Here is a 22,365-nt window from a genome sequence, read left to right on the forward strand (position 1 = left end):
AGTGCTAAGTACTGAGATTTTCTTGAGCCCTTCTTAGGTCAAGGAATAATTATTCGAGGCTGGAAATTTGAAGGATGACAACTTTGAAGTGCAAACTGTGCTTTCTGCTGAATAATTTTTGGAGGAAGGTGTTGATCTTTCTTCTCTCAAGATTCTCTAGTTTCTGATTACATTGAAAGCTCACTTGAGCTTGTATCTGGATGTCTGCCTTTTTGGTAGAAATTAGCTGTACATTACAATTCACATGTGCAGTACTGACAGTCATTTATCTGGAAAGTACATATCATCTAAGTGACTACTGAAGTGAGAAGTAAATTTGAAATGAAAACTTCCTCGGAACCTGTGCTCAGATAACCTGCGTGTTGCTGTTGCAGGAGGACCATGACATCATGGAGGCTGACCTGGACAAAGACGAGGTTTTACAGCCTCAACTGGGAGAGCTTACAGGAGAGAAGCTGTTGACAACTGAATACTTGGGAGTAAGTACTGCTTTCCACGACCCTTAACAAGTGAACTTGCTGGATTAAGTGTTTAATTTCAGCACTTTCATTGCCCTCTAAGATCATTCTGTCTTCAATTCCTTATTTTAAAGGATAGGTTCTACCTGCATAGCAGTCCACACCTTTCACTCTTTTTCTTAGCTGTAGTTCAGAAGTAGAGTAAGTTTGAGAACAGCAGTTGCCCCTTCATGAGGTGGTCAGGCTGCAGCTTAATAAGAAACTGAAGGCAGCCTTGGGGTTCTAGTGCTAGGTCAGTGATTGTGACACACAAAGACAAGTGCTGAGCAAGTTAATGCTGGAATATTTCTGGTCTGAAGATTAATTATTCAGGCTTTATGTCAGATCGAGTATTGTATGTCTTACCTCAAGCATCAAAAAGCCATTAAGTAAAAAAGCTTGAAGTTGGCATGAATGTCATTTATTATGCTGCAACAAGTTTAAGTGTGTCTGCCTTCTGGATCTCAGAGTCCACAGTCTGGTTGTGGTGGTGATGGAGATGACCTGAGATAAATGTCATGGAACAGCCCGTAGTGATCACTGGGAGTTGTATGTTGTGGCACTGAATCACAACTGATCTTCCAATGTAGTATTTCTATAGAATGTCTTCAGTGGCTCCACTTACCTTTATTCCCACTGTCTTCTCTTTGTTTTTCCATTTCTTTATTACCTTCGTCTCAGATAATGACTCATACTCCAAAGACCAAGAGGAAGCTGTTTTCTGGTGTCCATCAGAGTATAGATGAGCCTCTCCAGAGACCTGTGACACCAGGTTATCACAGAAGTTTATACCCAACGTAAGTTGAAACACATGAGGCAAAGTTGAATTTTTTTTAAAAGCATCTTGAAAAACAAACAAATGCTTCCTACTTCCAGATAAATAAAATCTCCATACTTGAAAGTGCACTGCCATTGTCATTCTTTAAAGATCACTTCAAAACAGAATGGAGAATGCTGCAGGCAGGCAGAAAAACATCCGTTGGCTGACGTCACGTAATTTAACAAGTTGAACAAATGTTTACTGATCGGTTTGATTTGAAGTTGCATTATATTCCTTGTGTTCATAATCCTTTCTTTTTCTTGCAGTGTGTTCTGTTTGTAGCTTGTATGGGGTGTGTAAAACCTGGGATTGGCTTGGGATTCTATCAGCTCGGTATTCTGAAGACTGTCCCATGTCATTCCTTTGCTGCTTTCTGCTTCCATGTTCGTATTTTCAAGTTTTTAAAATACATTTCTTCCACGTTTTAGGGTGGAAGGTCCATTCAGACAACAGAGGACTGATGTAGGCAGTAGTTGTATGTGTATAGCTGAATCTGACCTGAGCTTACTGTTGTGGATGGGGAGTGATTCCAACTTTATCCTACCAGTGTCCGTTTCCACCACTATTTTGCAGTGGCATTTGAACAAGCAAGTGAACTGACTTGGAGCCCTCCTGATTCACCAGAAACGCTTCTTTTCAACTGTTACGTTTTTGTGGAGTTTTGTTTTTGGCAGCAGTACAATTCACGTGGGATTATATTGATTTATGTCACTATGGTCTCAGTGTGGACAAGTATAGCATATGAGATCTGGGGATGAAAAAAGGTCAGGAAACATCTAAAAAAAATTAGGGAAGGTGAATGAAACACACACTTCTAAGGCAGAAAGAAAAGCTTTGGCTTTTGCAGAGCAGAATTTGTCCTGCGCAGTCTTGAGTTTTTATTTTTATTTTTTCTGACTGCTAGCCTGGAAAGAATGACCTCTGTTTGAGCATGGAGCCTACTTCTGCCTGCTGTAACCTGGATGCCAATTTGGAGTCTGCATCATTTCTCACGGTCATCAGCTTTTGCACCATTTCAATGTCCAGAGCTTTTGCAGGCCCTCTCCCTCTTCCTGTATATTAAGAGAGTGTGTGTGAAGAAAACACCATCTCATTTATACAAACTTGTATTAGTAGCATAGAGATTAGATAATCTTTTTTTCTGCAGTCGTGCAAAACAACTGCATGCCTTAGAAGTCTGAACAACTAATGCATGATTAAATACACAGTGCCACATCATCGTAGGGTCTGTGTTCAGAGTCTCACTTCCCCTGCATGGTGTTTTTCCCATAGTGGACTAGAAGATCTGGACTCATACTGCTCATACTCAACAGCACCAGCTGTTAAGGTAGCCCTGCTTAGCATTTTGTATATTTAGAAAGTATTAGAAAGTATTTTTCAAGAGTAAGTCTTAATTACTACTGGAGTGTCTCGAGCTTTACATTCCTGCTTTAGAAGTGGGAAGGAAAACTAGCACGTGAAGATGAAGTGACTTTCCAAAGGGAAAAAACAGGTGAAATCAGGGGAAATAGTTTTTATTTCCTGGTGCGATGTAATGCGTTACAATTAATGTGTCAGGAATGTTCTCTATGATCAAATTGATCAAATGATCAAATGCCTCTTTTTTTTTTTGCACCATCTACCTGGGTAACGTGTTTGCTTAACAGAATCCTGGGATTACCCAAGTGATGCCAGTGTTGTGTTTTATCAAAGCATGAACCTCCTTCTGAACACCTCCCCAGCCTCTGTAATGCAGCTTCAGGTCACTGCTAGATGCAGAATAAAGCCACCTTTTTACACATCTGTGTGCAAGAAAAAGGCAGTGAATGAGCACGCTTGAACTAGATTTTGTTCAGTAATTGATGCACTTTGGTGGCTTTATGCCTTTCTAATTCTAATAAGAATTGACTCACTAGAATGAGAAATCCTCCAATAGGAAGCCTTGCAAGAGCAAGACAATGCAAGTAGTGAAATCTTATCTGCTTTAATTTGAAAGCAATATCTGAAGTGGATGTATTTCATATTTTAAATGGTTCAGATGGCTCACATTCCCATCAGATGAAATAATATGAGAAGTGTCACTTCCTACTTTCTTGTGTAGCATATTTACTTAGGAGCAACCCGGGGCAATTTGAATTACCTGAGATGTTTGCAGAAAAAATTTGCAAGACTTGATGCAACATATTCCATCTTTAAAACATGATGAAAGAGAATGCTGTTAATGGAGATGCTATAATGAGTTGTTGGTTCAGGAGTCAAAAAAGAAGAGGGGGGATTTCTGGTGCTGAATAGGAGTATTCACACAGAAAATCAATACAGAGGAGCTACTGCACATGGAGCTGATATTCCATGCTGTTTTTTCTCTGACTGCCCAGCGCAGACAAGTCTCTGGTTATTTCAGATGAATTGTCATGGGATCCCTGTACGGACAAGCTCTTGCTTTATGGGGAGCCAGGAAATACTGCAAGGCTGCTTTTTTTCCTTTCCCTTCTCTCCAAAGCCTCACTGCTGAGATCACTGGAGGGGGACTGAGCTACTTAATATTCTGCTAGCTGTTTCCTTAGAAACTGGTTTAGCTGAGAAATCACTAACTGCCTCCTTGGAATGTTCCCTTTCTAACTAGAAATGTAGCTTAATTGCCTTAACCTGCTATTGGACAGGGAAACTTTCTGCGTCTGCCCATTTTTTTTTTTTTCATGGTTTGCACATCCTTCTCCCTTCTCCTGGGTTTTATTGCTTATTAACAAGCCATCTCATTCCTTTTCTCATCTTCAGCTGCTTAGATTTCTCATTGACCCGCCTAACTTGGGAAATCTACGGTTCTACATCCTACCTCCTTTAAATGAGTGCTGTGTATTGCTCTCTATAGAGTGAAATCCTTGTCATAATCAGGAGCAAAACTTAAATGCATGAAAAAGCTGAGAACTAGAGACCTCACAGGCCCACTGCTGTAGTATTTTTCTTTAAGTGTCATGCTGGTATTTTGGGTCTTCAGACTGTAAGGAGGTACAGTTTCCTTTCCTTGGCTCTTCATTGCTGTAGGAAAAAATGTTCCTTCCAAATACGTCCAACATCAGCTGGTCTGGGGAAGCTACAGTTGTGCAGTTAAATTATGGCCTTGGCACTAGTTTGCTGTATGAAAAATACAGATTTTAATGTCTTCTATTACAGGCAATTTGAAGAAAATCAAACTTCTGCTCAGGTAACGGCAAATATTCACCGGCCTGCCTTTTCCTTTCTCCTCCAGGCCAGAAAACGATTCCATTTCTTGTCACGATAGAGATGAAAATTCCCAGTCTCTGCTGAGCGGTTCTCCTCCTCTCTGTGCCGGGAGCAGCTCTGGCATTGCTGACCTCTGCGCTTCCTCTTCATGTAAGGAAGTTGTTGGTGTCTGTCTTGACTGGGGCAAGCATTTGGGACCCAACGTGTTCTGTAGATTTTTGAATTATTATTTTCAATGTAGCCTTGGAGCATGCCCTCTGTTTGGGGCAGCCTGCGTGATCCTGGGACCACATTCAGCTCCAGCTGAATGAACAGCTGCAGAAAGTGATGTGTGCCCAGCAGACACTAATAGTCTCCATTGCCTCGCTCCATCTCCCTTCCTGTGGAAGGGTCAGGGATCATACCCAGGGCTTCCGACATGCTAAGTGGATTTTCTTTCACTCCATGACGTTCTCTGCCTAGGGAAAGAGCCGCAGCCCAGATACAGTGCACTTCCCAACAGGCAAAGCCACTCACTTGATCAAATACAGCCTTGTTTAGATCTAAATGAATTACTGTGTGCTGGCACCTGCAGGCTCCGTTGGCCAGACCCCTGTATAAAAGTCAAGGCAGCTGCAGTTATCTACTTCATTTTGCAACTGCAACCATAAAAGCTTGTGGAGGATGGGAAGCTCTGTGCTGTGTAGCTGCTTTGTGGGTGATGCTGCTAAAGATTCTGTCCTTGCAACTTGCACTGAAATCAGTGCACGCTCATCTGGACGTGAGAGCTCAGAAACATGTGATGGAGTTTAAGAGGTTATAGGCTTCTGAAATACTTCTGATCTAATATCCACAGAATCGTGCAACTTTTGATGTAACTGTTCCGACCTGTTTGCAGGGATTCATTGTCGTTTCCAATTAGAGTTTTAAGGCAAAATGTTCTGCAAACTTAAATAAAGGATGTTGCAGCACGTCTAGTACAGAATTACCAATAAGCTCAGACAAAAGCCTGCCTTTACTTTCCTGAAAAATATGCTTTGAAGCAGTCAAGAAATAACATAGCTTTTTTCTCTCCCTTCTTGTTTTTTGAATTTCCTAGAGGAAATGAAAAGGATTCTGAGAAAAGTAACCAAGGTCTTGCAGACAGGAATCCATTTGCATAATGCCTAGAGCTGATAAATATAACATGCTGAAAGGCCATGATAGAAGCAGATGAAGCTCCTGTTTGAGCTGGGCACTTGGGTTCTTGCTGTTGTGCAGGAGTGAGAGCTGCTGTCCTTGAGCCTTGCTATATGCAGTAGCATGCTGAGTGTAGCTAAGCCTGCTCTACAGGGAAGTCAGAAGGAAAAGAAATGGAGTTGTACATATGCTTTGTAAAGGAAATTAAGCAAAGCAGGTATAAAATGTGCTGCTAGTTGCTGTTTTAAAGCGTGTTGTAGATTCAGCTCTCCTTTGGATGCTATTTCCAAGGCATTATGCAGCCACCAGGAGCCAGTGTGCCTTCTGAACCACATCTTGTTCATATCTTGCCAGTGAAATGCATTCGCTGACCTCTGTCTCCTTATCTGTGCTGCTGATGCTGTCTGGTGGATTGCTTGCAGAGATTTGTGGGGCGGCTTGCAAAGGGAATCTGAGCAAGTCAGCAAAGCAAATGCTAATTTTTGAAGGAGAGAATGGATTTAATGCTTTCATGATGAAGAAAATGCTGCCAACTGTAATGTCCTCATATTTTCTAACCTTTTTTTGTATCCTCTGAAAACGTTTGCTAACTATTTTCAGTCAAAACTGTGTGCAGATGGATACTAGTAAGATAACTAGATTGTACTGCTTATAAAGGCTCTCACAATGCCCGGTCAAATGTTGTTGCTGTGAAATAGAATATGCAATTTAATGACCACTTGAGTATCAGGAAGCTTCTCATTTCAGAGTCTGTGTTTTTCAGCATCACACAAATGCTTTGGTTTTCACAGTTTTATGAGTTCCAGTCATGAAATGAATAATGAAAGACCAAGAGTAAAAAGAAAAGCTTTATGTGAACAGTTGATATCAACAAGGTCGTGTCTCAAGGAAGCAAAACTTAACATCAAGAAACCTCTCCTGTTGTCTGTGTCCTCTGCACCTGGATCTAGTCACCTGTTCTTGTGTTGCCTTCTCATTTTTCTGATTCTGTCTAGGACCATCTTCCCATGTGATCAGTTTGGAAATGTGTCTATAATAGTAATTCTGACCTTTTTTTTTTGCCTGCTACAAGCAGAAAACTTGTGGACTGAAGATGAACCTTGGTCATCTTATTACACTCACAGTGAATCCCAGACAGAGTATGCACTAGGCAGCCAAGTTCTTGTCTGAAAGGGGCCCGAACTCTATCCCTATCAGCATGTGAGCAAATAAACAGGAGGGCAATCTGTCGCAGGCATGGGAGGAATGCAGAGAAATGGAGCTAGGGATTTTCCTGCCCTCATATTGGACTTGCACATCTTGATACTCTTGTGTCTCTCAGCAAGCTGACTGTCCTGTTTCACATTAGCACAAGGCAGAAGGTGAGATTTATTGAGCAAATGTAATAGAGCTCAATTCTGACAGAGGTGTCCTGAACACTTCTTTTTTTTTTGCCTGCTGTGGCAGCTGTTGCTGTGGATATGGACAGACCAGTGCAGGTGGTTGCATTCCTGTGGCTTTAATAAGGCATCATATATTAACTGACACATGTTAATTGGTGGTCTGCGTGTTCCTAGCCCATCACAAATGCAAAGTGGAGCTACTTTGAAAATGATCCAAGCGTGTTTTACTTTGCAGTTGTAAGGGGCCAGAAGTATGCACACATGCAGTTAGCTTGGCTCAGCTGATGAGCAGCAGAGTGCTCTGCCGCAGTAACTCAGTAGTCTGCTTCTGTCTCTGCCTTTCTTTCACACAGCTACTTGATTGTGTTTCTAGCAAACTGTTAAGAATTCCTCACTGAATTGTGTTTCCTTTTAAAACAGCAATTGAAATGAAGCCATCTAAAATATTCTCATCAGGCCATAGGATGGACCGAAGCGTTGAAGCTGGTGATATCTTGTCTTCCCAGTCTACTGACTTCACCCAAGACAAAGTGAATGGGCACTCTCATAGGTATGATTTATCCAGATAGGTATCTAAGAGTGTGAGAGGAGTCTGAGGGGATTTACCAGCTAATTCCATGCTGCTGTGAAGGCAGGCAATCTGTGAAGTCATTTGATGTATGATGTAGTCTGGTCTGAGACAGCTGTGGTAGTGCTTGCCAAACAAAATACCCTTAGCAGTGCCAGAGGCAGCCATTCAATTTCTAAGCATCTGGTCCAGAATGGGAGAAACCTCAAGCAAGATGTTACTAATGAACATCACATGTATGCACAGCCTGGTTTTCTGCAAGTAAAACTTCCTGATTGCTTCCGTAAATGACTCTACTGTACCCCATGAAAAATCATTGGAGTAGTAAAGAAAGAGGTGTAGCTATGAGAAGAGGGCAGGAATTAATGTACAGAAGAGAGATTAAGCATTTAAGTGGATATGCTGTGTTTAAACATGCTGAGAAGCTGGCATTGCTGACTGCAGTCCTTGATGGTTTGTTTCCTATGTGGGAAGAGCAAGGAAGTCAGTATTACATGCTCTCCCCGTAGAGGGTTTCAACTTTGTCTTGAAACAATTTCTGTGAAAAGAAGAGAGATCTTGCTCTCCTTCTCCTGTTCGTACATTGAGCCCTCTGCAGCTTTTGTCGTATGGAGGACGGTGATGTTATATCCTGGATGAGAAGTAGGAATTCATTAGGAGTTGGACCAAGATTGACCAAGGTTTTTCAGGACCTGCATGTGTCCTTCAGACGTTAACAGCTTTTTCCTAAAGCTAATTTGATTGGGCCAAGTTTTAAACAGTGAGAGTATAGAAATGTTAATAGCAAATACATTCCAAAAGTAAAACACAGAATGGGTGGAGATGCGTTAAAGGTTTTAGTGACTCTTCATGGGTCAGATTTTTCAGAAGGGCTTAATTACCCATGTCAGTTAAAGCTCCAGCACTCCTGGGAACTGCATTATTTGCTTAGAGCTTTGTTTCTATGTGGTGTACAGATTCTTTTATATATATATACACATAAATATATTCCAGTTGTGCTACTTCCATGGTGAGATCTGAGAAATAATATACTGTCAACAAATTATCGCTGTTGAGCAGTTGAAGTGCTTAGTTGTCATACTATCCCAGCATTACTGGTTTTACTTCAGTGTTGCCTCTCTTAACAGTAGCTAAGCACTTACTACAGATACAGACAGACCATGAGAATGTTGTGACCAAATTGCTTGCTTTGTGCTTTGGCAGATGGTGGGAGGCTATTTCTCAGGCTTCAGCTTGCAAGAGATGATAAATAGGGAGTATCTTGCCCTCAGTGTGTGGCTGTGCTTCCCTGCAGTCATTATCCATTGTTAAAAAGATATGTCCTCAATAATCTTGAACATTTCTGAATAAAAGTGTGTCTAAATCTCAGTAATACATTTCTAACTGAACGGATGCAGCACTGCAGAAGGAGGTGATATCTCTTCATCTCGTGCTCCCTCACCGTGCATACAGTAATTGGGATTTACGAAAGCAGCCTCAAGTTACAAATGTGGGAATGCAGCCATTCACAGTCCAAGCAGAACATAGGATTTTCTGTGTCGGGGTCTTTTGTTGATATGTTGGTGTTGCAATAGCTAGACCTGCCTTTTTGTTCTTCTTTTCCTTCTTTCCTCCTTGGAAGCATACTTTCACGTGTTTGCAAAACAGAGTGAATTAATAATCCTTGCTTTGGTCACATGTCTACTGTCAGAGGAGCCTCCTTACTACAGAAATACTGAGACCATCCGAAAAGTTCTGTATGAAAAAGGAAGACTGACTCGTGGAGATGCTGAGTATTTCTCCTCTTCCTTGAGCAGCATTAATTGAGGATTTAACTGCAGAGAGATCTGCAAAGCTGCATTTGCAGTAAATCAGTCTGAGATGCCCTACTAGTGGCTTGTCCATCACAGTTATTGTGTTTTTGTAGGAACAAATGGTTGCAACTGATGCAAGCCAGACTGGCAACTGCTTCTGCACTGTTCTCTGCTGCATTTTGATCCACTGGGCTTTGAGCAACCTGGTCTAGAGGGAGGTATCCCTGCTTATAGCAGGGGGGGAGTTAGAAGTAGGTGATCTTGAATGTCCCTTTCAGCTTAAACCATTTTATGGTTCTATGAGTCCATGTAAAAATGCAGTTGTGTTGTGCTTCTTAGCTAACAAGGCATACATTTGTAATAGACTTGAGTTTATGGTGGAGGCTTGCTTAAAAAATCCCTTATTTTTTATCGTGACTAGGGCCAGTATCATCATAAAGAGATTAAGCTCTGGAGGGTCTACTCCACTCTCCCCTTTCTTTCAGTCTGGTAAAACTGGCCAAAAGTCTGAGTGTGCTTCTCTTGGAGAGAGCAGTTGATATGTTCCATTTATATGTCAAGTCTTGTCACACCTCTTGGCTTATTTAGATCTCAGTGTCAGTCTGCTGTGTACTCGAGTAGACAACCATTTCCATTTTTCCAGACAATTTTCATTCTCATCAGTGCAAATTTAGGGTTCTGCTTTATTTTTTTTGTGTTAGAGCACTCGCTCTCAGATTGCCATACTTTGTCATAATTGACTTCTTCACCAAATATCACAGATCATTATCCCACAGCGGATTTTGCTGCTTTTTTTCTCAAATCCTAAAGGATTCTCAAATGCTGAAGGATGCCAGATAGGTAAAATACCATTAAAAACCGAACAACCTGTTTCTGTTGGTCTTTGTGTATTGATGTAGTAGAAGATGAAGTAGCTCAGTGACACCTGGGCACAGGGAGACTTGAGGTGTGCTGTACATCCTGTCAGAATACCAGCAGAATGTTCTTTGACCTTTACAGTGTTTACTAGTGAGTTATTTCATATAATCCTTTCCAGGCAGTTTGCAAATAACGTGAGCCATCATACGATACCATTTTGCATTCCTTCTCTTTGATAAAGGTATTTGCAAGTAATGAAGAATCTTATTTATGGCTCAAATACTGCTGAGGCTGTTGGGTCTTGCTTTTTCATCTGTGTTAACACACCTTAGTCCACATAACATACCACAACTGTATTGAAACGCAGCACTTGAGCCCAAGTGGATAAAACTGCAAACAAGCCGTAACAATGAAACTGTTTGATGGGGAGAGACATTTAAAGATGTGATTCAGAGCTCAGGGTAAGTTTAACCCATCTCTGGATTCTGGCTTTGTTTTGCTGGTTTTGCTGCCATCTGCCACCTCCTCTTTTGAAATGGTGCAAGTTTGATACTTGTCATGCTCAGTGGAAGGTGGAGGGCTGCGGAGGTGGTTCTGAGGAGACCAGTTGGTGTCTGTCCCTAATAGTTAGCACATAGGAATGCAAAATATGGACAATTAATGTTGCATCAAGTATAAAGAAGCGCTGGCTGCCAGATCTCCCCGCAAGGTGAAGCAGGGGCGATGGTTGACTCAGCAGCATTCCCAGGAGGCAGGGAGGGATTAAATGTCTTAAAAATCCCCTAATCACCCTCTCTGATGCTCACAAAGGTTCTTTTGATGGAGCTAATAACACTGCGACTTTCCAAATAAAATTTTAATCACCTTCCTTTCGATGGCACTTTTATGGATCTCCTACTTTGACTCTGCTTTTATTTCCTTTTAATACAATGTGCTTCTTCATGAAGCTGTTATTTCACTTTAATCTTTTCTCCCCTTAGGAGAAAATTGCCTTACCAGAACCAGCATGAATATAGATTCAAAATTATGTTACAAACTTATATTTCCTAGTAGCCTTCACTTTTTGTATACCAGAAAAAATATATTTATGCTAAGGACAGGAAAGGACAGTGTGTCCTCATGTAGTTATGGACTAAATCCTAAAGACTGGTATTCTTGCAGCATGTGCAGAATATGAAATCACAGCAGTGTTCTCAGTGTGAGCGAGGTACCTGTGTGTTTAGGGAATATATTTTATGGAAGCTATTGTAGCTTTTTGTGCTTTTGATAAAGACTTTTGGGAGATCTATGAATCTTGTCACAGCTGGGAGCCAGCAAGGCTCTGCGTCTGTTGGTGTTGTGGCCTACAAGGATGCATTCCTATGCTGTAGCATCCCTATATACGGTTTGCACCTCTGAATGAGTCTGTGTAAGAAAAAGGTGATAGCAAACAATGTGGACAAAACAAACAATGTCTGTTACTTGTTTGTGAGGGACCTAGCTTAACAGGTTCAATGGTGTTGTCTAAAGAGCCAAGTTTGAATAGAAGAGGCACATCCATGGAGCTGGAGGCTGTGGTGGGTGCGTGCCCTGCAGCAGTACCAGTGCTGTCATGTTCCTCTCCATTTCATTGTCTCCCTGAATTTGGGATGCTGTCACTTGGTTTCACTTGATTGCAGGCTTTCTGTGCGTATGTTTCTCTCCATGCATCGCTAACCCTTTTCCATGTCCTACAGTGAGTTTTCTTCAGCCTTTACCAGCAAACCTAAGATCCCTCGCACTCCTGAAATGCACAGTGCCAGCCCCAGAAAGGGAAAGATCCCAACCATTGCCCCCCAGTTCTCCCAGTCTGGACCCCAACAAACGAGCCGTCCCAGCTCCTCGGGATCATCCACAAGGAGCAGACAGAGTAAGTGGAAACAGTCATCATTCTGCTTGTCAGCACTTTGGGTGGGAAAGGAGGGAGTTCTGCAGGAGCTCTCCAGGAATGAAGTCGTGTGCTGTGAGTGTGCCAGGAGTATATGACATTGTACTTGTCATCTGCAGGATGCACAACCATGAAATTATATCTTGCTGAACACTGCTCCTCTTTCCAGACTATCATGTGAACAGAGACACACTTTTTCCTGTCTCTGGGTGGAGAAAAGTGGCCCAATTTCTCCAAAGTCTCGTATTAGACATTCTCTGGATGTCATTACTGTCTCTTTTTCTTTAGACACTTGTTCGCTCTGCTGTATAACTTGTCTAACGTTCTTGAATTTGGGTCCCTGGGTGTGTCCACACTGCCACTGAATGCAGACCAGATGTTAGCAGGCAGCCAGGCATGGCGTGCTGCTTGTGGCAGTCATCCTTCTGCAGGAGACTCACATTTAAGAACCGTCTGGATGAGTCGTTTCCTGAATAATGCAAGCAGCACTAGATTGCAGTGGGCTCAGAAGAGAGGAGGGTGGTGACCTGAGGTTGGAGGGGAGAGAAGGAAGCATGCTTCAGGCCTGCCAACCTCAGCCCAGTGGAGCAGGAATGCTGGTCTCAGATACTCATGCAATTGTGTGTGGAGATGAAGGTGTGTAAGCTGTGGGTTCTGGGGTGGAGGGAAAGGCGATGGTGCATTCCCAATGGGAAGGTGCATTCTTGAGTGACAAGTATAAGCCTTTTCTTTGGAGTGCAAATAAGACGCCCCTGAGGCCAGCAGCAATTAAAATTGGAAGGAGCAATGTGCTGTATGTTCCAAAGGTATGGTGAGAGATTTAGTAATGATCACAGGGTAACAGCAGCTCCACTCCTTGCTGAAACTGTTACCTTTAAGCATTTCAGGAAAGTGAGGCAGCTCTGAATGCTTCCTGCACCTGCCCAAGAAATGAGGTGCGTGCTTATTGTTAACTTCTCATTCCAGGTAAGGAAAATGGAACATAAAGAACTGAAATAACATAGAAAATCATCAAAGAGAAGGAAATAACTTCCTATGTCTTCTGTGCTGCTCACTCATTGCTCTTTTAAACAGTTTAAATGTGCAGGGAGGGCACCTTTCTTTCAGGGAGTACAGGTGGGGCAATGGAAGGGAAGTGTCCCTGGTGGCTAAGAGTGGTTTTGACATGTTGAGTACTTGCTTGAATAGTCCCGTGCTTAGGTAATACTGCCAGCTCGTTCAGCTTTACTTTTGCTGAGTATGCCCTGTGTTTTACCCCTGACATCAATGCTCTCCATTTCCTGTGATAGAAGTACTGACTACACGTGGAGCAAGTGACCAGCAGTCTGTTCATTTCAGTTCCTGTTTCATTTCCAGAGTCAGTAGTCCATTGAAGAGGAAAAGCTTTACTGAATAAGGGGAAAGCACAGAATGGGTGTGCACACCAAAACTTGCCCAAATCCTTATTCTAGTTTCTTTTTTGGAGCTTTTCACTTCATGATGCCTGTGTCCTATGACAGATGTGAAATACACGTGCTGCTTTTGTAGGGATATGGAGTAAGTTCCTTTCCCAGGGCACAGTGTATACTGCAGCTGATTCTGAAGTTGTGTTAGAGGAGCTTTAATCAGAGTTCCATGTATATAATGTGTCTCTCTGGAAGGCTGTCTTTTACTTCTTGGATTTCTTTGGAATTCTGCAGAAGAACAAGCTCAGGGCGCAATGAGAAAAATATGAGTTTCTGATTGCACTCACTCAATGTGATTACTTACTTTAGAGATGCAGTTTTAGCTTTCTTTTGATGTTTGTTGTGGGTGTTTTTACTGGAAATAAGTGGCTTTTACACAAACTGAACTAACTGGACTGGAGTGTGAAGGGTGTTTGGAATGCCTGAGGAATGCAGATGAAGCACAGGTACTCAGTGCAGCTCCAGCCCTGGGGCCAGGATCCTGCCTGAGATGGAGCCTGCTGTTAGCAGAGTGCCAAAGCTACACCTTGCAGCAAAATGAAGCTCCTCCAGATGCCACCAGCCACGCTGGAGCTTTCTCTGGCTCCACTTCCTAGCTGGTGCAGGGGTAGCAGTGTGGCTGGAATACAGAATGAATCTCCAAATCTGGAGTTTTTCAGTTGCGCTTTATGTGCTCTGTGTACACATGGCTGAGTGATTTAATCTGCCTTGTGCCTTACTCTGCTTCTGTTCCAAACACCTCTTAAGGGCAAGCCAAAGAGAAGGGATGTGTGCATTGTACCAAGCTGTGCCCAGGGCATGGTGGAACTGGAGTGGAACAAAAATCTGTGCTAAAGGAAGGAGCATGTGACTGCGTTCTGGTGGGTGGCTTCCTGCTGCTCCAGGCATTCTTTCAGTATCCCTGACAAGTTGTTGCCATAAACACTTTCTGCATTTCTTAAGTGGTTAAGGTGCCTTTGTGTATGTTCTCTGTGGTGGCTGTGTCACTGTAGAGTTCCCCTCAGGCAGCTTTTGCCCTTTGATAAATCTTGCTCAGTTGACAAGCTCTTTCTCTTTATTTTCCTGCAGGCATCCAGTCCTACAGGAAGTGAGAACAGTTCCTTTCCTCGAGAATCACCTGTCACATTGCTGAAGGACAGAGCCAGCTTCCTGTAATGAGCTTTACTGGCGACCTACTGAGAAGAGGTTATTATCACTGCACAGCGCACGCCTTGCACGGTGATTCAGGGATTATCTGATGGGCTGCATCTGCTGTCATCTCTCAAGCTGGCTAAGACAAAGGCCTTGTTACAATTCGAGGTCTCATCAGCTGCCCACAGCTGATACAGTAGATGGATATAGTCCCAGCATCTCTGATAGTTTAAAGAGACATTGCTACCTCCAGGAAAGTTTCTTCCTCTCTGCTTTCTGTGTCACAGTAAATGGCCTTTGAAAACGGTGGGTAGGGCTCAGCCAACGAGCCGTCTTGTTTAGGCATTGCTTGCTTGTAACTTGCTCTGTTGTCTTTTTAATTATGCTTTTGTGAATGAGTTTGGGAATGTCTGGTTCCAGGGATCAGCACTAGGAGAGAAAGCATGCCTGCCTGTGTAGAACTACTGCCTGGAGCAGCTGTGTGTGGAGTGAGGTCTGCATTTGAACATCAAAGGCTGGAAAGTATTTCATCAATGTGTGACAGTTGTAAAACTGTGTGCCCTGTCCAGCTGCTCACCTCACCTCTGGGGATCTGATCAGCAGGTTTATCTGTGGTAATTACTCCTATTCAAATGTACTTTGCCTTGGTACTTGGCTGCCACTGAAGCTGTAAAGCACAGAAGAAAGCACATGTGTGTAAGAAACAAATAAGATGAACTCAGACCAAGAGGCCAAGCAACTCCAATAATGGCAATTACCTCCACCTTGAGAGCAAAGAGTTGTAAAGTCAGCAATCGTGTCCAGATGAAAGCTTCTCTGTGATGAGACCTCGAATTGTTCCTCGAGGTATGTGGTGGCAACTGAATAGCCAAGGCCATTTCCTCTCTTGATGTGATTGCCATGAGACCAGCGATGCTGTGTCACTGTGACAGAAAGGCATCCAACACACGAGTTCCTCTCACCCCTTCAATAACAGACTTCAAATTGGAGTTAGGATCTCTTGAAGAAAAAGACATCCTCCAGTCTGAAATCTGATCATGTTGATATGAAACTCAGTAAGTCCACAGGGCTCACACAAAGCAGGCAGAGTACAGGTGTTACTTTAATGCCCAGCTGCATAGGACATAAAGTGATTGTAGGCAGCTAATCACCCCTATCCTGCAGGTCTCTGAGGTAGATAAATCACAGTAAAGCTCTGATCTGTGCTTAGATTGACCCACCTCCTCTCCAAGTTGATAAAGCAATTAATGGAAAAATTCCTTTTGGGGAACCAATAGGGGCTGCAATAGAAGGCAGCCATAAAAACTCACATATAGTGGATTTGCATAGTAGGCAGCTTTGCTTTTTCCTCTGTGCTTTTCTTTATTTTTTTGCAGCATGTAATATCAGCTGTCCAGCTGTTAACACTGAAGTGCTATGCATGCTCATCTGCATCTGTAGGTGCATAGAGAGCCCCAGCAGCTGAGCTGAGATTTATCTCACTGCAGCACTGAGTTTCGCAGTGGAGACAATTTTTTGTACTAATGCTTGAGAAACTCCATTTGCCAAATACTTGAGAGGGACTGTGTGTGAGCTTCAAAATAAATTATGGGCTGAGCAGCAGTATGAGAACCTGGCAAAATACTGTGTCCTTCTGTTTTCTGTCTGTTCACAAAAATGATGCCGGTCAGAAGGGTTTGAAGCTGTAAGAAGTGTTGATTTTGCCTTTGTTAGCAGGACACCGCTGCCAGAGGTTGAGAGGTCCCAGAATGATCAGGTCAGTCACACACACACGCACACACAGCAAATTCTGCACCTCTCTCTTAAAGGTTGCTGTATGCCACGCAGAGGTTGCTGCCAGATCCAGCAGCAGCCTGGTGAGTTCCTAACAGGAGCAGTGGAGATTGCCTGCTTGACTGAGAGGGGTGTGACTGCACCTGAACTGGCTGCAGTGTTACTTGCAATAAGTGCACGAATGGCACAAGACATAGAGCTGGGATTTTTTTCTTGTCCTGTGTGTGCCAAAAGTGCTGTGTGACACTGTGTGCTCTGTGACACTGGCATGCTTTCTGCATATGTCATGTTTATCTTCAGTGTTATTGAGACACTGAATCATAGAGTATCCTCAGCTGGAAGGGGCTCACAAGGATATTCAAGCTGAACTCCTTGCTCCACACAGAACCACCCGAAAAGCCAACATTCCCTCTGACAGCATTGTCCAAATGTGAACTGCACGTCTAATTACATTTGCATGGAGAGTTCATTCTATATACTTTAACATCATCTGACACTGACAGAGCAAAATTGTTTCTAAAGGGATATATTACTTTTTCTCTCTGTGATAAGTTTGTTTGGTGTTTCATGGATATACAGGGTGTGCATTTGTTTACTTTCCGCTGTTTTCTTTGTGATAAATTCTGTCCTCAGCAGCTTTGTCTCCACCTGAATGGAAAGCACAGCTCCCTCATGCAGCCTGGCCCGCAGCTGCGGAGCTGGCATTGTTTGCTCCGAGGTGCTGCAGTGCAAGCATGAGCCTCTCACTGTGCTTTGCCTCACAGAATAGCCCAGGTTGGAAGGGACCTCAAGGATCATGAAGCTCCCAAGCCCCCAACACATACAGGGCCACCAACCTCCCCATTTAATGCTAGACTGATCTGCTCCGGGCCCCATGCAATCTGGCCTTGGACACCTCCAGGGACGTGGCATCCACAACCTCTCTGGGCAGCCTGTTCCAGCACCTCACCACTCATAATGAAGAACTTTCCCTTGACATCCAGCCTAAATCTTCCCTCCTTCAACTTAAAACCATAGTTCTTGGGCCTTTATAAAATGGTGGATGTTACAGCATAGGGAAGAGAAGCATTGCAGTGCGTTTGTGCACGTCTTTGAGTAGTAACAGTGGGATGGCAAGCGAGCTGCCTGCCTTCCTGCTGTTCCTCCCCGCTCAAGTTCATCTTTGAGCCAGACCTTCCTGGCAGCACATCCATCCTCACACTTGGTTGCAGTGTGGCTCAGTGCTGGACCAAGTCCCAGGAGGGGAAGTGCTGGAGAGCAAAGAGGTGCACCTCGCTCAGCCTGCCTGACCTCGGGGTGGCTGGAGCAGGCCCTGCCTGGCTGTACCTGGCTGTGGAGCACCAGGGGATGTGCACACAGCTAACAGAGGCCAGGACCAGCAGCCCTTCTGGCCTGGCATCTGCGCAGTGCTTGGTATCAGACCTCTCAAAGAGAGCTGCTTCCCACCTCCTTGCTGCATGCTGCCCTGTGAAGGAAAGGCATTGAGTTCACTACAAGGTCACTGTCCAAACTGTGCTCTTCCAGAACCTGATACTCTGCAATCAGCAGACTGAATGGCCCTCTGTGACATCCAGTAGCTTTCTGGAACATGTCCTTTTATTGCAGATTCCTTCCTGGCTTATATTTACAAGCAACGCTGGTGTTAATTTGTGGAAATGAAAGTGAACAAGCCTCAGATATCCAGGTGACAGCATTACATGTTTGCTTTGTGCTTATCTTCAAATACACAAAGTGCTGTTCTGGTGCAATTTTAAGGCCAAAGGTTTGGAGAGTGCCAGTGGTATTATTCGCTGTGGATGGGAATGACTTCACGAGGTATTTAATTTAAAAGACAGTTTCTTTTTCCATTTTACAAGTCTTTAAAGTGTTGCTTCACTTTATTTGCTTTCCTCTTAATGATGCTGAGAGCTAATTTTAAGAATAAATGAGGCAGTTGGGTGGGTGCCTGAAAGAATAGCATTGCTCTTGCAGATGTGTGAGCTGTTTTGTATGTTAGACCTAAGGAATAATCCTGCTTTGTCACTCAAGGTTTCACTCCGAGCACGTGGTCCTCTTGCTCTGAACAGTGATGAAAAAGTGGAGCTAACGTGAGGATGAGCTGTGAGTGCTGGAAATAGCAGCTGGGTGCCAAGGGATACGGTTCTGCCTTCGCTCTGCCATGTTCTGCTCTGGCTGCCCCGGTCCTCATCTGGATCCGGTTGGCTGTTGGCAGAGGTCGAATGCTTCCTGAGAACAAGTGGCTTCATTGTTCCCATCTGCTCATGCGCTGCCCTTTGGGCTCATGGTTCTTGTTGGTAGCATGGAGGAGGACCATGAGCACCAAATGAAATGCCGGCGCTGTGCATCACACCCCAGGTCAACCCAAAACGGCAGAGCGAGGATTGATTTTTGGGGTGAGTCTCGTCAGCTCGGCTCAATTTCATGGCTCCAGGTCCTGTTTGTGTAGGGCAGAGTGCAAAGCTTAGCCACACCTCAGCTGGGTGACCTTACACCTTTCTGGTGAGAGTAATGTGTCGATCTATGGAATCCGATGTGAAAAAGGAAAATCCGGATCTGCCATTGCCCACAGCTGTGGGTGCCCCATCTCTGTTAGTGCCCATGGCCAGGTTGGATAGCCACTGGGCAGCCTGAGCTGCTGGAGGCAATCAGCCCACAGCAGGGGATGGGGATGTGGGCTTTAAGGTCCCTTCCAACATAAGCTGTTCTATGATTCTGCAATCCATGCTGTAACTCTCATTATGTTCATTATTTGCTGCGGTGATAAACACAAACTGTCTTCAGCCAAGCTCAGCTTCCCCCAAGCAGTTGTGAGGACACAGCACTCTCCTCGTGGGGAGCAGGGGATGGCTCAGCCCCTCATGGAAAACTGCTTGTTCCAATTCAGGTGCCTAAAACATTGTTTTTCATAAGAATTTGCCTCCTACTACAGTGCCTGCGTACAGATCTGGCCTGGTTTTCTGGAGAGCATTTGTGTTGTTTCCTGCCTACTTCCTTCCCTCCCTTGAAATTTTGTTTTGTTTAGGGCTTTTTTGGCATTACTTCTTCCTATGATGGGAATTATTCTGCAGGGCTGGACTGTGTGCTCTGTGGCACAGGAAAGGCACTCATTGCACAGCAGCACAGACCCGATCCCACCGGCAGAGGTTTTCCATCTCCAGCCGGAATTATGCAGGAATCTCCTTCCTTTTGTGCCGGGGCTGATTGCGATCTCTCATTCTGACTTGTGACGCCAGTGCTTATGCAGAACAGTTTAGTAAAGAGACCAGTCTGGGGCAGGTCTGCGATGGAGCGCGATCGATATTCATGCAGCCAGGGAGGAGATCTCTGTGCCTCGTTAGGCACCACTCCATCCACCCACCATCCCTGTGCAGTGGGGATGGAGCAGTGGGGCCGGAGCGTGGCGATGTAGCGTGCCTTTTTTTACGATGCCCGCCATTGCCTTGAGCACAGCAATGGATCATAGGCCGCCTTATCTGAGGGATGAGGTTTGGTGCCGCTGCTTGGCACGGGCACTGCCCACATGTTCCTGTCAGTGACCTTCCTCTGGGCTGTGAGTGTGGTTTGTGCTGGGAATACCCTGTCCCAGCTGGAGAATCAGCTCCTGGGGAAGCGTGTCCTTGCTGGGGCTTGTTGAGATGATGGGAGGGGGTGTGATTGGCACAGAGGTGTGGATGCAGACCTGCTCATTGCATACCCCAGGAGCCGGTAGAGTCTGTGTGCCCCGTTACTCAGCACAGAGCAGTTACAGAGCAGTTCCATGCCTCCCAATAGCTGCCATAGGGCAGGCACTGTCCCAGGCACGCTGCTGGCACCAGCGCTCTGTGCCCTGGGGCAGGGGGGGAAGCAAAGCCGAGCTCACGTAATGCAGGGCTGTGTGGGAGCTGCCTTCAGCCAGCTCTGTTACCTAATGCTGTTTTGATGCACAGATTCTCTCGGAGCAACTCGGATCGAGTTGACTTGTGCACCTCTGATTTCTGTTTGGCTCTTAACCAGGGAGAGATTAATGCTATCAGTTTGGTGCACCGGTGGGGAATGCCACTGGGGGTTGTTCATGCTCACCATGGAAGAGCGGGGAATAGAAACTTCACCACACCCATTTCCAGCCATCTGCGAACATCACAGCATTGAGAAATACCTCTGTGCCCTGGTGGGGCACTTGTCTGAAGTGCAAACAGAGCAGCACAGAGCGCGGAGCCGTGTCTCCCTCTTATCTCTTCTTTTAACTCCTTCCACCCTGAGCCGTTCTGCACCTGCCTGGGGCTGGGAATGCCAAAGCTCAGCACGAGGCTGCTCCTGGCTCCCGCTGGGGCTGAGCGTGGGGCTGGGAAGCAGGCAAGATTTGCTCCCACGTCCAACAGAGCCATAAGGAAATTGCAACACGTCTTAGCCAGCACCTGCATAACCCAGCCTCATGCAAGGGCTATTACCCAGGATCTGACTTTTCCTCCACTCCATAAGCACAAGCCACGCTGCTGCCATCGTGGCAGCAAACCCAGCACAGCATTTCCTTTTGTTCCAATAAGCGCTGATAAGGAGGTGCAGAGTGGGAGCACGCTTTGATTCCTCCCCGTGGGGAGCGACGCCCAGCAGCAGCTCCCAGAGCTGCACCTGTTTTACCGCAGGCAGCATCTGCTGGGGTTCCTGCCGTGATGCTGAAGGTCGTTTCCAACGTCAACCATCCCCGTTTGCACAACGGCGCCCGGTGAGGCTCTGCAGCAGGAAGGTGGGAGTGGTTGGAGCAGGTTGGAGCTGTCCGGCGTCACACAAAAACCTCCGTAAATAGGCGCGCATTCTTCTGCCTCTCCCCTCCCTCCTCACGTATTACCCATTGATTTCCAGATTATGCTAAAAATAGCCTCTATTTCCTCGCTGGGAAACGTGTCCCTAAGCGGAGCATCTCTACTGATCCCAGGTGTAGGGAGCAGTGGGAGTGCTTCCGTGAGGTTGGGCTCTCTGCTGGCCGGGGGGATGCTGTGCCACCTTCCCCCATTCCCAAACCCTCTGTAAAACACAGCAGTGCTTTGTTATGGCCATTTTGTTGGAGACTGGGGGTGAAGAGGCACTTGAAACCCAGCAGCACCCAAGGGCAGGGCGGCCCCAGACACCTCAGGCCTTCAGACAGCAAATTCCTCTCCAAATTCCTCCTTTGGAGATTGTGAGATCGCTCGCTCCGCTTCCCCAGGGGAGCACCTGCATATGTGTGTGTGTGTGTGTGTGTGTGAGTACAGCTCCACTTTGGGGTGCGCTGCAGGTGATACCCACAGGCACACATCCCCGTGCAGCAATGGGACCTGGTGCTGCCCACTCCCAGATCTGTTCTGCACATGGGTTTCCCAGGGCTGCAGGCGGAGGGGCGGCTCATTAAGCCCCTGCAAATGCAGGAACAGAGGTGCTACTCTCATTCCTCTCAGAGCCCTTCTGCTAGGAGAACAGGGCAGAGCCAGGGATTGTCCCACTGGCAGCTCGGGATCCTTTTCCTTCTCAAACACATCTATTTATTTTTCTTTGGAGTATTTTTCTGGATGTTGCTCAAAGGCACCGGGCTGGCCAAGCCTTCCCACCACCCTCCTGCACCCGGACTCAGTCCTGAAAGCCACTCTCTTTGCACAGCACTGATGTTCTCCTCTTGGATGGAAGCCCGGTGCCGTCCCCACGCCTGGGAAGAGCTGGGGGGCTCAGCGGGAGCACGGCCCCAAGGCCGGGAAGAGTGGGGCAGTGTTTGGGGCCAAGCGCTCTGAAAGGGCTCAGTGTGTGAGCTCGGTGAGTCAGCGGCGGTGGGAGCCAGCAGGCAGGGAGTGCTGCTGCAGGAGGACATGAATATGATGAGTGTGGA

General features: G+C 45.4%; 1 protein-coding gene across 1 annotated transcript in view; it reads left to right on the forward strand.

Annotated features, from left to right (window-relative positions):
• The window catches only part of ARMC9 (armadillo repeat containing 9), a gene marked incomplete at both ends in the record, with an annotated part of 53,818 nt that extends 39,099 nt beyond the window's left edge, over window positions 1-14,719 (forward strand). The window contains 6 exons of the mRNA XM_079539943.1: window positions 375-479; window positions 1,179-1,294; window positions 4,544-4,668; window positions 7,479-7,608; window positions 11,993-12,165; window positions 14,697-14,719. Coding sequence (XP_079396069.1) covers window positions 375-479; window positions 1,179-1,294; window positions 4,544-4,668; window positions 7,479-7,608; window positions 11,993-12,165; window positions 14,697-14,719 — 672 coding nt within the window. The remainder of the gene's footprint in view (window positions 1-374; window positions 480-1,178; window positions 1,295-4,543; window positions 4,669-7,478; window positions 7,609-11,992; window positions 12,166-14,696) is intronic.
• Window positions 14,720-22,365: the final 7,646 nt, after the last annotated feature.

The sequence above is a fragment of the Tetrao urogallus genome, assembly GCF_951394365.1.
Source record: "Tetrao urogallus genome assembly, chromosome: 9".
Classification (NCBI taxonomy): domain Eukaryota; kingdom Metazoa; phylum Chordata; class Aves; order Galliformes; family Phasianidae; genus Tetrao; species Tetrao urogallus.